The 16,096-nt window shown below is 38.8% G+C and overlaps 1 protein-coding gene across 4 annotated transcripts in view; it reads left to right on the top strand.

The window, feature by feature from the left end:
* Positions 1-16,096, top strand: part of tlk1a (tousled-like kinase 1a) — a 140,039-nt gene that overhangs the window by 69,724 nt on the left and 54,219 nt on the right. For all 4 annotated transcript variants that reach the window (XM_043693715.1, XM_043693717.1, XM_043693714.1 and 1 more), the window contains exons 6-12: positions 4,846-4,889; positions 5,226-5,318; positions 6,815-6,910; positions 7,496-7,588; positions 11,324-11,434; positions 14,720-14,856; positions 15,162-15,350. In XM_043693715.1, coding sequence (XP_043549650.1) covers positions 4,846-4,889; positions 5,226-5,318; positions 6,815-6,910; positions 7,496-7,588; positions 11,324-11,434; positions 14,720-14,856; positions 15,162-15,350 — 763 coding nt within the window. The remainder of the gene's footprint in view (positions 1-4,845; positions 4,890-5,225; positions 5,319-6,814; positions 6,911-7,495; positions 7,589-11,323; positions 11,435-14,719; positions 14,857-15,161; positions 15,351-16,096) is intronic.

Here is a 16,096-nt window from a genome sequence, read left to right as displayed (position 1 = left end):
CCCGCTTGCTGCTTATATAAGAATAAAATGTTTTGGGATTCTCCTTGTTGCATTTCATTCCATAATTTTGTAAATAAATTCTGTTTGTTTAAAACTCTGGCAATCTGACCAGCTAATTCACTCTGGGAATATGCACTGTACACTTACCTGAAAAAAAATAGCAAAGTTATGGTCTGGGCTCCCGGTTTAAAAATGTTTTGTGTTGGGCCTGGTCCATAACAGATTGGGGGCTCATCCGGGGTTTGTTTGTGGTTCTAACTTGGGGATTTAGGCAGTGAGTGGTGGGTGTTGATTTGGTTGGGTAAATATAGTTTGGGATAGCAATTGCTCTTTCAATCACCAAAAGTTTGCTGCAGGTGGAAGAAGTGACCTTGAGAGTTTTACAAAAGGTGATTAAGGCCAAGCTGCGGGAATTAGCAGACAAGCTCGAGTTGGAGCTACCTCCTTCCATGAGGAAAGATGAGATGAATACAGCAGTGGCTCTGCATTTAAATTTGCTGGAAACACCATCAGGATCTGTAGAGATGGCACAAAATTAATTGCAAATGAAGCAGCTTGAGTTAGAGGCGAGAGATAAGGAAAGGGCAGCAGAAATGAAATAGTTTGAGTTACGAAAAAGAGAAAACAGAAGAGAGAGAAAAAGAGAGTTTGCACTTCAGAATGTGACACTTAGAAAGGAAAGTCAAATTAAACAATGGAGATGAAGGCTCAAGATAAGTCTCATGAGGAAGAAGTTGAGGATCAGTAAACCCATGGTAGTCAAAAGCTTGGTGAGAAACTGTTTAAGTATGTTCAAGCTTTGCCTGAATTTGATGAGAAGGATGTGGAAGAGTTTTTCATCTCATTTGAAAAAGTGGCTAAACAAATACAGTTGCCAGTGACCATGTGGGTTTTATTGATCCAAACCAAACTTGTAGGAAGAGCTAAAGAGGTGTTTGCATCACTTTCAGAGGAGATATCTGGGGAGTATGAGGAGGTGAAGAAAGACATCTTAAGTGCATATGAGCTTGGGCCTGAAGCCTACAGACAACGTTTCAGGAATCTAAGGAGGCACCCTGGTCAAACCTATATTGAGTTTGAAAGCATCAAACAAAGTAATTTTGATAGGTAGATAAGAATTTCAAAAATAGAACATACCTACAACGCTCTTAGACAATCATTTTGGAAGAGTTCAAAAATCCACTTCCTGAAGTAGTGCAAACTCCTGTGGAAGAGCAGAGAATTAAAACACCAAGGTTAGTAGCTGAAATGGCTGATGATTGAGTTGGTCCTTAAAACATGGTTTGGCTTCCAGAATCAACTTCAGTCCATGAAGGATAGGAATTGGAGCAAAGAAGAATCCTCACATGGAAAGGGAAAGGTAGATCTTGGTGAAGACCATAAGGATAACTTACCACAGATTAAAAAGGAAACCCTTGAAGGGGACAAAATGTTAAAAAGCTCCGGTGTTTTCATTGCAATAAAGCAGACCACACGAAATCAGTGTTGGTGGGCTAGGAAAAGCACTGTAAAGCCAGATATAGGAAAACAGGATAAGCCTTGGAGTTTTGTTGATGTGGTAACAGAAAGCCCAGTGCAGACTAGAAAGCTGCATCAGAGTGTACAAGCTGATCGGAGGTAGGTTAAGGAGGAAGTGCTAGATCTGCTTAGAAAATATAACTGCAAAGGTAAAGTTTGTTCACATAGGCTGGGAGCAGCAGCGAAAGAAGTTACAATATTAAGGGGCACAGGATCCTCTCAGTCTGTGATGCTGAAAGATGAGGAGATATGTACTCCAGAAGGACTATTACTAGAAAAGTTACTGGTAACGGGAATTCACGGTGAGGCAAAGCACTCAATTATGTGAAGTGAGGCTAGACTGTCCATAAAAGAGTGGAGAATTTGTGGGAGGAGTACTGGACAAACTCTGAACTCCAGGAATACAATTTGTCCTTGCAAATCATATAGCTGATTCAGTGGTTGGAGTGCTGCACACTGTTTGAAAAGCCAGTGGAAACAAAGGCAATGGAAGCAATGCAGGACTCTTATCTTGGAATTTTTCCTGATTGTGTGGTAACGAGGTCACAAAGTCGCCAGTTGAAACAGGAGAGATCAAAGGATGCAGATAAGGAAATTGAAGTGGCATTAGCAGAGATTTTGCTCCTGTTTTGTTTCAACTATCTGATCGAACATATCGGTGCTCAGGCAAATTTTTTTTGCTCAGATAAATTGAGTTACAGTGGAAAGATGAAAATTTAAATCAGTTGAATCAAAGGGCATATACAGAGAAGGAATCTGAATGTTATTGCCTTAAAAATGATGCCTTAATGAGGAAATGGAGACCATCACACATTCAGGCAGATGAGAAATGGGCAGAAATTCATCAAATCATATTGCCAGTGGTATATAGAAAGGTGTTGCGAGTGGTGCATGAGCTATCACTTGGAGATCAGTTAGGAGTGAGGAAAACACAGGCTAAAATATGTAGGAGAAAGTGAGGACTGCAGATGCTGGAGATTAGAGTCAGGGACTTTGAAAAATGAAGCCATCTTTGGATATTGATGGTTCATTTCTTTTAAGGGTGGGGAGGTGTCACAAACCTGGTCCTTTTTAAAAGTTTGTTGGCCTTGATTATTTTTTCAGAGCGATTCTAAACGGCCCAAGGTTACATCATGATGAAGTTTAATGGTTTACTGAGGCCTTTGTTTATACCTAACAGATGATGCTTCAGACAGAAAGCCTTCAGGTCCCTTTTTTAAAAAAAACTGGTATAATTAAGGGGGTGTGGCCAGCTCTCTAGCTGGGCAGGTTGGTTCAGTTCGGGGGTTGAGTCAGGGTCACAATTGAAACTGGATGCTGTCCCTTCCCTTCTGCCCTTCTGACTTCCTAACCTGTAAGCTTTCTGTGTCATTTTTACTGTTTATTGGGACTGTTGTAAGTATTTTGGAACAGCATCATTAAGTCAGGATAGCCTGTTGGATTCGGTATGGAGAAGTTATTCGGGTGTTCAATTTTCAGTTTGTTGTGTTTAATTCCGTAATTTTGTAAATAAATTATGTTTGTTTAAAACACGACAGTCTGACCAGCTAATTCACTCCGGGAATATACTTAACTGAAACAAATAGCAAAGTTACAGTCTGGGCTATCTGTTTAAAAATGTTTTGAGGGGTCGGGCCTGATACATAACATCGCCATTTGCTAGTCCTGCCATGGTTTGTCTTACCGTAATGCAACACTTCGCATTTATCTGCATTTAACTCTATCTGCCATTCCTCGGCCCACTAACCCAGTTGATCAAGATGCCGTTGTACTCATTAATAACCTTCACTGTTCTCTGTACCACCAGTTTTCGTGTCATCCACAAACTTAGTATCATGCTCCCTATATTCTCATCAAAATTGTTTATACAAATAATGAACAGTAGACCCAGCACTGACCTTTGTAGCAGACCGCTGGTCACAAGCCTCCAGTCTGAAAAACAACACTCTACCACCACCTTTTGTCTTCTACCATCAAGCCAAATTTGTATCCAAATGGGTAGATCTCCCTAGGTCCCATGTGATCTAACCTTACTAACAAATCTACTATGTAGTACCCTGTCAAAGGGATTTATCTCTCCACCCCTGAGGCTCCCAGCCTCATTCCTGATGAAGGGCTTTTGCCAGAAATGTTGATTTTTCTGCTCAGATGCTGGCTGACCTGTGCTTTTCCAGCACCACGCTCTTGACTCCATGTGGATAATGTCCAGCGCTCTGCCCTTGCCTATCTTCTTGTTCACCTCTTCAAATAACTCAATTAAATTTGTAAGACATGATGTCCCGTGCACAAAGCCTTGCTGGCTCTCCCTAATCTGACCTTGCTTTTCCCAATGCACGTAGATTCTATTTCTCAGAACCCTCACCAACAACTTACCCACCACTGACAGCAGGCTCACCAATCTGTAGTTTCCTAGCTTTTCCTTGCAGCCTTTTTTCAATGATGGCACCACATTAGCCACCCTGTGGTCTTCCTGCACCTCACCAATGGCTGTTCATGAGACAAGTATCTCTGTTAGGGGCCCAGCAATTTCTTCCCTAGCTTCAACAATGACCTCAGATTCACTTGATCAGATCCAGGGATTTATCTACATTTTATACATTTTAAGATATCCAGCACCACCTCTTTTCAAGACAGTCGTATTTACTTCACTAAGTTCTGTAGCTTCTATGTCTTTCTCCACAGTAAATACTGATGAGAAATAGTCGTTTAGGATCTCACCCATCTCGTTCCAGATAAAGATGGCTTTGTTGATCTTTAAAGGGTGCTATTCTCTCGCAAGATACTCTTGTAGTTGTAGAATCTCCTTGGATTCTCCTTTACCCTATCTACCAAAGCTATTTCATGTACCCTTTTTGCCCTCCTGATTTCCCTTTTAAGTGTACTCTTACACTTGTCATGTGGAATTCCTGTTCCTAATCGATTATTCGATTGATCTTTCTCTACCATCCTCACAACACTTGCTTTGAAGACATTGAGATGTCACTAGTACCTTGTCAGGTGTCCAACACCTGGTAACAGAGGAGAACATTGAATTAGATGAGCAAAGGGAAAAGCAAAATGACAACAAAATTCACCAAATGGCAGAAATTTAAGCAATTTTCAATTCCCATTTTTTGAGATGTATGTGCATGTACATTGATGTTGACCAACTTCAGCTTCATATGATTCTTGTGAATAAAGGATGTATTCTTTTAAGGTTTAATAATATGTAACTGGGTGAATAATTGTTCGTACATAATTTCAAAAAAATTGTGAAATTAATATTTGTTTGTGCTATCTGTGTATATACAGTTCCACATCAGATATTTTTTCTTTTTTCTTATTCAGGTAAAGCTGGTGGAAGAGGACATAAAATTAGTGACTATTTTGATGTAAGCACTTTATAGATTATTTTAGATCTTTGATTTCCTTATTAAAACCAAGGAGAATTCAAATTCCAAAGCCTCTTCATGCATACTTGTCCATCTGGAGCAATTACAATAAATTTGGTTTGTTGCTGTACCATTTTATTATTGCTATTTTCCAATGCTGATGAAGGTAAATTACTTGTACATGATTAAGGACTTGTTAATTGTGATAGCCTTGTATTATTTTAACAGCCTTGGATTAATTTGTTGAAGGTGCTGTTTCTAATAGAGACGTTTTTAGTTTTCTGAATGTTTAAAGAATACTGTAATTCAATTGTGAATTTTTTTAAACTTTTCTAGTACACAGGTGGTAACGGTACCAGTCCAGTAAGAGGTGTACCACCTTCAATTCGATCTCCACAGAACTCCTTTTCTCATTCTGCTACTTCATCTGTAAGTTTGCAACTTTCTCATTATTAGACTGTTGGCAAGTCTTGACATGATAGTGATACGTGTGAATGTGAGTTTGTTTTTAGCAAAACAAAATGTAGTGCTTTTGAGTTTTGCTGAATTTTAAGTATTGGTTTTCTTGAAGATCGTTTCCCTTCAAAAGGGGAAAAAAAGTTGAAGCAGGTAAATTTCTGCTTTTCTCTTTGCTTAACAGCATCAGAGGCAAGAAACAGGTGTCTAACCTCCTTGTTAAAAGAAACATATGGAGGAAAAAAATTCACGCATGGGATGTTTTGAGCTTGGGTAAAATGCCTGAATTGTTCAAATGCGAAGAAGATTGAAATGTGTGCACTCTTTCTTTTTTTAAAAAAAATCTTCATTTGAGTTAAAAATCCTTATGTTTTTACCAAATGGTTAACTAATTATTTACAGGAAATGTTTCATTATCTATGTACAGCATGTCATTAAGTTACGACACACAACTAGAATTACTTTTGAAAGTCAGTTGTTTTCCTGATTGCTTGAGTCAAATTCTCAAGTTGACCACCAAATTGTAATATGTGAATTTGATGTGACCATATGCATAATTGCTCTATTTCCTTTGAGTACCAGAAGTGTTTTGTGTTCTGTACATAGTAATTCCACTGCAGGCTTGAATTATATTTATGTAACACAGGGAAGTCCCATAGCACTTAATGGAGAAAGAGAGGAATGGACACTGCAGCTTTGGGGAAATTCAGAGGTGCATGAAGGTTTGACCAGAGGTGACACCTTGTAAAGATAAAAATAATAGAGAGTTGGAGAGGTTTAGAGAGGGAGTTCCAGACAGGGCTAAAGTAGCTGAAGGAGAACAGTGTGAAGAAAGCCAGAGTTAGCGCACTGTCAGAAATGGGGATGTAAGCTTGAAGAACATCAGGGAAAAAGGGGAAGGTGAAACCATGGGAGGAATTTGCAGATAAAGATATAGATTTTATCTTGTGTCCTTGCTAACCCTTAACACGCTTAATATAGATTGGTTGGTGCATAAAAGAAAAAAAAATCATCTGACGCAGTCTCCCTCACTACAGCTGCCTTTTTGAGGTGTGTTAATATTCTTCAGGAAACCCATTTTATTCTGTGATGAAGCACTGACGACCCTTTAAAATATGAGCCTCAACTTGAAGTATCAGACTTAAACAATCAATCAATACTTCACTGAATGTAGTCACTAATTTAGAGGTAAATTGATTTAGATTTCCCAACTTAAGACTTGTATTGATAAATTCAGAAACTCCTTGGCAGCTGTCACTTTTTTTAAAAAAAAATGTATATATGTTTAACCAGGTAGCCAAGTTTTTTTTTAAACTTCATTTAACATTCAGCACTAACCTAGTTATTTTTCAACATGTGCTTCACTTTAAGAGCGTGAGACATTTAACTGGCACTTCACAATTAATAGTATCCCACCAACACTTTTTGCTGTAAATATAATCAATCTCTCTCTCTCTCTCTCTTTTCAGGTTCGGCAGAATAGCCCATCCCCTACTGCACTAGCTTTTGCGGATCTTTCTGCTTTACAACCAAAACTAATTTCTGTCTCCTGCAAGACTACTCAGGTAAATGTTGACTGGGTTGTATTTGAAATGAGGTGCAAATGGAGCACACTTTCCTGTTGGGGAGGTGAGGTGGGGAGTAATCTGTCACCTATTTCAAATTTTAACAGCACAAATTCGTACTGCATCTTGCTCAATTTGTGTTAGGCAGTATGTGGTTATTTCCTCAGCTTTTGTGAATTGGGGGTTGGGAATGTAGGAGGGTAGAAATTGCAATCTCCTGAAGTTTCATGACATTGTGATACGTTTGTGTTGTGTTATACCATCTGAATGTTTTCACTGTTCTTCCACTTCTGATATCTTTGTTAGTGTTCTGGCATTTTTCTTAGTCCTCTGTTCATTTTGAGCTTTCCATGAAACCGCGAGTTTTTAAAATTAAGAGCAATATGGGGTAGTGTTTCAGTACACAATTAATTAATTGGAATATGCCTTTTTGGAATTTTGAGACTGTTTGCCTTTTTTTCATATTATAGTTACAATTTACAGGTTAAATAAGTCTTCCTCTCGTACACAATTTAAATTTGTTTTCCTGCAATGTATGCACTTTTAGCATTTGCAGATTTGTAATAATGCCTTGTTTATATAAAGACTGAACTCACCATGGGAAAATTGGCTGCCCTTGAAAGCAATAAGAATCTGGATCTTGAGAAGAAAGAAGGCAGAATAGATGACTTATTGAGAGTAAGTAATCCTGTTTATACTTTGTTATATGAAAATGTACATGGCTCTCTGAACTAACATTATTTAGGTAATTAAATAAGCACCAATAAACTAGGTTAGTTCATGTTTTGGGTCCACTGACCTTTGGCCTTCTGAAGCAGGGTCACTGAATCTGAAAAGTTACTGCTGATTCTCCACAGATGCTGCCAGACCTGCTGAGTTTTCCAGCAATTTCTGGTTTTGTTATTTCCTTCATTACCGTTCTTTTGTCTTTTTTTTAAAAACTAGGTTAGTTAATTGTTGGCAAAGGAATCTAAATCTTGATGTGCAACTATAGTCAAATGATATTTTACAAGAGTGCTTGTAATGCTCATTACATGTAAGAAGGTTGGTTTTTAAAATCATCATTGATCAGCATTGCTGCAACATCCAGTAATATTAATAACTGATAATAATATACTTGTTTTCATTTTTTGGTGGATAGAAGACAGGTGTTAACAACTTTGTAATATAAGTTGTTGGTTGCCAAATGACAGGGACTGATTTCAAAGGGGGAAAAATCCAGTACAGAAGACAACTATGTATATATATAGTAACGTTGTTTAAATTATGCAAATTCATGAATTTGCTTTTTAATACTTTGAATCTATATGTTCTTGCTCTACATAGATCCTTTACTATTGACTAATTCTCACAATGTTTCTGTACTTTTTTGTACTTTAGCAGTTGAGATATATCCACTTAAGGCTGAAAAACAATTCAGTCTTTTTTAATAACTCTCATCTTTGATAGAGAAGTCAGGCTCATGCTATTCTTTACATCCATCCATATATGAATGGCTCGTTGATCAGAACTGGACACCAGATTTGAGATGTTATCTGATCTTTCTTTATTCCTTTATGCTGAATTCAGATGGCTTTTCATATAACATTCATGCCTCATTTGAACGCACCCTTTGTGACTCACTATGTACATCACAACTCATTTTGACTCTTAAGTTATGATCTTGTTTTATAAAGAGATTAATCTCCCTTGGCCTTCGCACTATCATAGGCCTTCTCCTTTTGTCCTGTCCTCCCACCCCTCCACTATCTTCAAACTCTTGCATTTCCTTCTCTCTTCTGTTCTGGGGAAAGGTCATCAACCTGAAATACTAATTCTTTTTTTCTTCACAAATATTATTTTGTCTGCTGGATTTTTCCAATTTCTTTGTTCCTATCTGTGCAGCTTAATTTTAATAATAATTGGACAAATGAGGGTTGCTCATAGAATTAGAGGCTAAAATGTAATGAACCTAATACAAAGTGTGAAATGTTTTTATCACAATGGAGAATTTTGACTTAACCAAAAGTTTCAAATTACATTTTCAGATCCATTTGAGGTAGTTATGAAATTAGCACTTTATTGAATAGGATGCAACTAGAGTTTTAATAAAGTGCAGTTTTTTTGAGAGTAGTTACAGCATGTCTCATGACTATGGAAATTCTAATTAGTTCAATGACTTTTAATTGATTGCATCCGCGGGAGAGCTCAACAGCACACCATATGTGAAAAGTATAGAATCATTGACAGCTTTACAATTTCTGCATTATTCTGTCCTCCAGAATTTGTTGTCAGTTTCAGAGAAATAGTAGCAAATGGCAACAGCTTTATCATTACTATTGCAAAATTTATGCTGATAAATACAAATTATTGTGCTCGTATACAACAGAAGCCGGAAGGGCCCTGGGGCATTTAATTTATTGCTTCCACCAATTCAGAATACCTTTTTAAAATGAGCAGCTGTCCTTTTCTCTTTGACAATTTTAAATCCACCTCCATGTCATGTCCTTGGTATGCATCAACGTGTAATGCAATTTATTTTGTTTTCATGTGATTATTTATTAAAGGTAAGTCAAGGTGTGCTGTATAATGTGGTTTACCTTTCCTTCAAGTAGTTGTTTATCTGAACTGCAAATAAAGTTACAAGAAACTTTGCATTTGATTTCATGAGTTTAAGATTGTACTGTGATCGCATAAACAAAGATATCTAACTTGCATCTTATATGGTGTGAATGATTGTCTGTTTGTTTGTTTTGTTTCCTGTGCGCCCGCCCCCCCCCCCCATCCCCTTTAGTCTGCAACACTCCTAAGCTGATTGGAATCAAGTGTTCATTGTCTCTGTCAAGTGTATATTCATATTCATACCTTAAGTGCAGTTGCATAGTAAAATAATTGGATTCACCTCTGAGACTGTTGATTTTGGAAAGCAGCATATGTGCCTTTCCTCTTTATTTATTCTTCCTTTGGGTTTTGCAAGCTAGGCCACCATTTTTGCTCATTCCTAATTGCCTTAGAGAAGGTGTTGATGAACTGCTTTCTTGAAATCTGCATTGCTCGGGGTGTAGGAAGTTCTGGGATTTTGGCCCAGTAATTGTGAAGAAATGGCAATACAATTCTGTCAGGATGGTAAAAGGCCTAGCAGAAACTTGCAAGTGTTAGTATTCCCATGCATCTGCTGTCCTAATCCTTTAAGGAGGTAGAGATCTTTGGTTTGGATGGCACTGTTGGAGGAGTCTTAGTGCATCTTCTAGATTGCCACTGTACATTGTTGACCTTAAGCAACCAACCAATCTTAACTGTTACACAAGCAAACTTTGCTGCATTAGGAATAGAATTCTGCCAGGGAGACACCATGGTATGCCCCTGCTCTGTCTCTCTTTCTCTACTTTCTTCTCTGCGCCCTCGCCCCCAAAAATGCTCCCGTCTATGTCTCTTACAGTGAATTCCTGAACCATGAATAATCTGTTGAAGTCCAAATTCAACTCAGGCTGTCACTTATTAAGCAATAGAGGATGGTTACTGCATTTGTTCCTGGAAGGGCATCCAATTTCAAGAGTTTTATTCCACCACCAAAGTAAAAGGATAGTGACTTATTTCACCCACTTTGTAGTGTCAGCCATATTTTGTGTTTCTTGCACAGTTGACTTTTAGTCTGATATGACAAAGTACATTTCAGTGTGAATAACATGCAGGCTTACTGTGACATGAAAACTCCACCTCCCCTCCTTTGCCTCACATCATCCTTGGTCCTATTTGTGTTGCTGTCTTATAGCCCAGATGGAATACAGAAGAAGTAGTAATATAGTTGCAAGTCAGAATGGTGCGTTGTTTGGATGGAAGGCATCAGTTCTTTTGCCCTAGCATCTTTGTACCTAATCAGAAAGTGCTGATTTTGTTGCCTTGAAAGTGTTTCAAGGGATCTAGTGGTTGTGAGGGTTCTGTCCAAGTCTATCCGTTTTAATAAGCGATTAGTAATTTTTGTCAGATTTAGGTAATCAGAGAGCACAACTATTAAAGTCTACTGGTTAAAATTTAGGAGCCCTTCAAGGAAGAGACATGATTGCAAATTATATTAAAACCTTGCAATGTATGAATTGGCTTTCAATAATTTTTAATATTTAATTCTATGTGGGAATCTTATTGAACAACATGATATAAAAAATGGATCATTATAGTATGTGATTGAATAATCATCTCACTCAATTTATTATTAATGATTCTGTTTGTGTTGGAAAACTTCACTGATAGAAAATATATTTAAACTGAAGTTGTTCAAAATTTCTAATTCCTAAGCTCCAGTATTCTTGAAACTGTAATCTACAGTTTTTAGGCAATTTACAGGATTGTAAATCTGGTTGTAAAAATATGCAAATGTCACAATGTTGTCCTTGCCTCATTATTGCTTCTAATTTAAATTATTCGGCATTTTGACAGGCCAACTGTGATCTAAGGAGACAAATAGATGAACAGCAAAAACTGCTTGAAAAGTACAAAGAACGATTAAATAAGTGTATGACAATGAGCAAAAAGTTATTGATTGAGAAGGTAAGTAGAACTTTATCTTGTACAACCAAGAGGAAGGCATTTAGCTCCTCAAGCTTGTTTCACTAGTCAGTCTTGGAATGCATGTTCTTGATTTTGAGTGCAGTTTGTAAGGAAATGCTTTTTGACATAGCTCTTGAACTGCTTTGCCTGCATTTCATAGATAATATCCTGCTGCTGTAAACCCGGTTGCCAGAAGAAATAGTTTATCTTTCTCATTTTACTTTATAAAATCCTTTAAATGTTTTGATTGAACGTTAAGGAATACACAATGCACCAGCGAGTGTAGCTTATTCTACTGCACTGTCCTTATCATATAATCCTTTTCATCCACATATCTTTCTATGAATTTGGGCTGAACCCTCTTCAAGGCAGATGTATTATTTCTAAGAGGCAGCGTTCCTGATTTCACCTGACCTTTGTATAAATGAAGCATAACGTTCATCTTTTATTAAGACAGCTAATACTCCATTGATCTTGTTAATTTTGTTTTTAACCTTCCAACTAGCTGTTAGCTACTTATATAGTTAGTCGTAGCAATGTGCAGCACAGAAACAGACCCTTCGACCCAACTTGTTCATACTGACCAGATATCCTAAATTACTCTTTTGTTTGGCCCATTGTCCTCTTAAACCCTTTCTATTCATGCACCCATCCAGATGGTTATGTTATTGTGCCAGCCTCCTCCTCCACCTCCTGACAGCTCATTCCATACATGCACCACCCTTTGTATGAAACCGCTCCCCCTTAGGCCCCTTTTAAATCTTTCTTCTCTCACCTTCAGTATAAGCCCCTGGTTTTGACATCCCCTGTCCCTCTAAATCTAACTGCTTCACACTGATGAGTAACCTCACACTTCACCAAACCCCATTTTTCACAATTTTGTTGAAATTGTACAAAAATAGTAACTGTCAATGGACCTTCATTTGAGTTACAAAGAAACTAGGTGAATAAGGTTATTGACTTGCTAAGCTGGTAAATTTGTTTGCAGTCGTTTCATCACATGCTATGTAACACCATTAATGCATCTCTGGTGAAGTGTTGGTCTTCTGGTCCACTTGTTATTTGTGTCTGATTCTGCTGGGGTTGGTGATGTCATTTCTGGTTTTATTGATGGTTCTGGTCTTATTGATGGTTCTGGTCTTAATGGTTGGTATATGGGATCCAAATCTACATGTTTGTTAATGGAGTTCTGGGTTGAGTGCCAGCCTTCCAGGAATTCCCGTGCATGTCTCTGTTTGGCTTGTCTGAGGCTGGATATGTTGTCCCAGTCAAATTGGTGTCCTTCATTGTCTCTGTAAAGTGATAACTTGTCATGTCTCTTAATGGCTAGTTGATGTTCGTGTACCTCGATGGCTAATTTCCTTCCTGTTTGCCCTATATATGTTGATGTAAGAAGTCATTGCACATTATCTTCTATATAATGCTGGTCCTGTTGGTTGTGGGTATAGGATCCTTTATACTTGTTAGTAGTTGTCATAATGTAGTAGTAGCTTTGTGGGCTGCCATGATACCCAAAGCTCGGAATAGTCTGGTAGCTATTTCTGATAAATCTTTAATGTATGGCAGTGTGGCCTGTGTATCCAGGCATATTGTGTCTTCCTGCTGTGTTCTTTCGTGTAGATATTGTCAGACTACGCTTTTTGGGTATTCGTTGTGTAGGTGATCTTCTGCTTTCCGCAGCTCTGGGGTGCTGCAGTGTGTTGTGGCTGGCTTGAACAATGTTCTGATGCAGCTCTATTTATGGGTGTTGAGACCATTGCTGTTGTAGTTGAATACTTGGTCCATGTGGGTGGCCTTCCTGTATATGATGGTCTGGAGGTCCTCATTGGCCTTGCATTCAACCATCACTCCACACAGGCAATGACTGACATCAATTTGACTAGGACAAGCAAATCCGAGATATGCACGGGAATTCCTGGAAGATTGGCACTCAACCCAGAACTCCATTAATTACCATGTAGATTATGACCCCATATTCCCTGTACCAACTACAAAATCGGAAATGACTCCTCCAACCCCAGCAGAGCCAGACGCTTAAATAGCAAGCAGGACAGACCACCAACGCTTCACATTGATGTTACCTAGCATGGTGATACAGCATCTGAGAACAAATTAACCAGCTCAGCAAGGAAGTCAACAACCTGAACTGCAAATCTTCCCGAATACTCTGAACTAAGTATATGAGTTTGGATTCTTGAAGTTTCTGATTTTGATCTAAACTCTGCATAAACTTCAAGTTTCCTTCCCTCACCCTTTCTCAGTTGTCACAGTGAAATAAACTACTCGTACCTTACTCTTTACAGTTTGTATGTTTTTATTCTCACGGCTGCGTTTCTGGTGCAGCTGAATAAGCTTGTTAGAAGATCCTTGATTTATCTGTGACAAAGTTGTGTCATGTGTGAAATGATATCTTGTTTTTAAGTGATCCCCACTGTGACATGCTCATCTTGACTATTATACATCTCCATCTTATTTGATGTGTGTTCTGTTTACTGTTAATGTACAAATTAAAGCGGCACGGTGGCACAGTGGTTAGCACTGCTGCCTCACAGTGCCAGAGACCCGGGTTCAATTCCCACCTCAGGCGACTGACTGTGTGGAGTTTGAACGTTCTCCCCGTGTCTGCGTGGGTTTCCTCCGGGTGCTCCAGTTTCCTCCCACCATCCAAAGATGTGCAGGGTCAGGTGAATTGGCCATACTAAATTGCCCGTAGTGTTAGGTAAGGGGTAAATGTAGGGGTATGGGTGGGTTTCGCTTCGACGGGTTGGTGTGGACTTGTTGGGCCGAAGGGCATGTTTCCACACTGTAATCTAATCTAAATCTAAATCTAAATGTATTTTGTATAAGAGTGATCTGTGAAGTTTGCACCTTCTCCCAGTGTCTGTGTGGGTTTCCTCCTGGTGCTCCGATTTCCTCCCACAATCAAAAGATGTGTAGATTAGGTGAATTGGCCATGCTAAATTGCTCATAGTGTTCAGGGATGTGTAGGTTAGGTGCATTAATCAGGAGTAAATGTAGAGTAATAGCGGAATGGGTCTGGGTGTGTTACTCTTTGGAGGGTCAGTGTAGACTTGTTGGGCCAAATGGCCTGTTTCCACACTGTAGGGATTCTGTGATCAAATATTAGATGACCAGTGTGTAGTCATTGCAAAGTATTCTTAACTCATCTATCAGAGGTCACCTTTGCAACAGCACCAAATAAAAGAGCAATGAAACAAAATGCTTTATTAGCTTATCATTCCATTTGCTGTAAATTATAACTTCAATACGGTTCTTGTGGTTTAGAGTAAACAAGAGAAGCAATCTAGCAGAGAGAAGAGTATGCAGGATAGGCTACGGCTGGGGCATTTCACAACAGTGCGACATGGTGCCTCATTTACTGAGCAATGGACTGATGGCTATGCATTTCAGAATCTTGTAAAGTAAGTACGAATGGTAAATCTTTCCCTCTCTCCTCTTTGTGCTCATTTCTGACCTCTCCTTCTTCATCACTTCTCTAATTGCAAGTTTCTATCCACTTCAGCTATTTTTTGTGACACTAGTTTTATTCACCACCCCTCCATTAGTATCTTTGTTTAATACCTCCCACTTTCCCGCTTCATTATGAAGCAGAACGTCTTGCAGCTATAAAATATTCTCTGGCTAAATGAGCGAGCAGCATCAGATGAGTTGTTATTGTTCCTAAAATATGCTCATAGTTTATTTTAATGTTAACTTCTGAATACAGGCAACAAGAATGGATAAATCAACAGAGAGAAGAAATAGAAAGACAAAGAAAGTTACTGGCAAAGAGAAAGCCTCCCCCAACTCAAAATTTGCAGACCCCAGCAGCAAACTCTGAACTGAAACAGCGCAAAACAAAGGCGGTCAATGGTGCTGAAAATGATCCTTTTGTTAGACCAAACCTTCCACAATTGTGAGTTCAGTTTTACTTTATTGTAGCATGCCTTATAAAATTCCACAGCATGTTGTGTGCAGTTGGCTCTGCTGATCAAAAACTAAAAATGCAAATGGTCTTCACAAATGGCAGTTGTCTGTGTACTGGTGCATTTCAGTTCTCTTTCAAGCTCTTAATGTCTCCACCATAACTTGTGCAGCAAATTGTTTTGGATTTACATGTCCATTTAATAAGTATGAGGAGAAAGTGAGGGCTGCAGCTGCTGGAGATCAGAGCTGAAAATGTGTTGCTGGAAAAGCACAGCAGGTCAGGCAGCATCCAAGGAACAGGAGAATTGACGTTTCGGGCATAAGCCCCGAAACGTCGATTCTCCTGTTCCTTGGATGCTGCCTGACCTGCTGCGCTTTTCCAGCAACACATTTTCAGCATTTAATAAGTATGGTTTACAAGATTTTTACAAACTGCGAGAAACGTGTACTTTTTTCGACAAGTCTGGGTAATGAACGAAACTGGCGCAGACTTAAATATGTTCATTTCAGCCTGCTAGGTATGAATATCCTGTACGTTGATAGCCAATTTTAAGAAGTAAACACTCAAAAGTTAACAACTGGCTACGTAGAACAGTTGATCTTCCGTAATTACACCGGCACCACTCCCCACCTCTTCCTCCGCTACATTGATGACTGCATTGGCGCCACCTCGTGCTCCCGCGAGGAGGTTGAGCAATTCATCGATTTCACCAACACATTCCACCCTGACCTTAA

This window comes from Chiloscyllium plagiosum, chromosome 7 (genome assembly GCF_004010195.1).
Source record: "Chiloscyllium plagiosum isolate BGI_BamShark_2017 chromosome 7, ASM401019v2, whole genome shotgun sequence".
Classification (NCBI taxonomy): Eukaryota; Metazoa; Chordata; class Chondrichthyes; order Orectolobiformes; family Hemiscylliidae; genus Chiloscyllium; species Chiloscyllium plagiosum.
The sequence above is the reverse complement of the archived record's forward strand: the minus strand, read 5'-3'. Positions and strand labels throughout refer to the sequence as shown.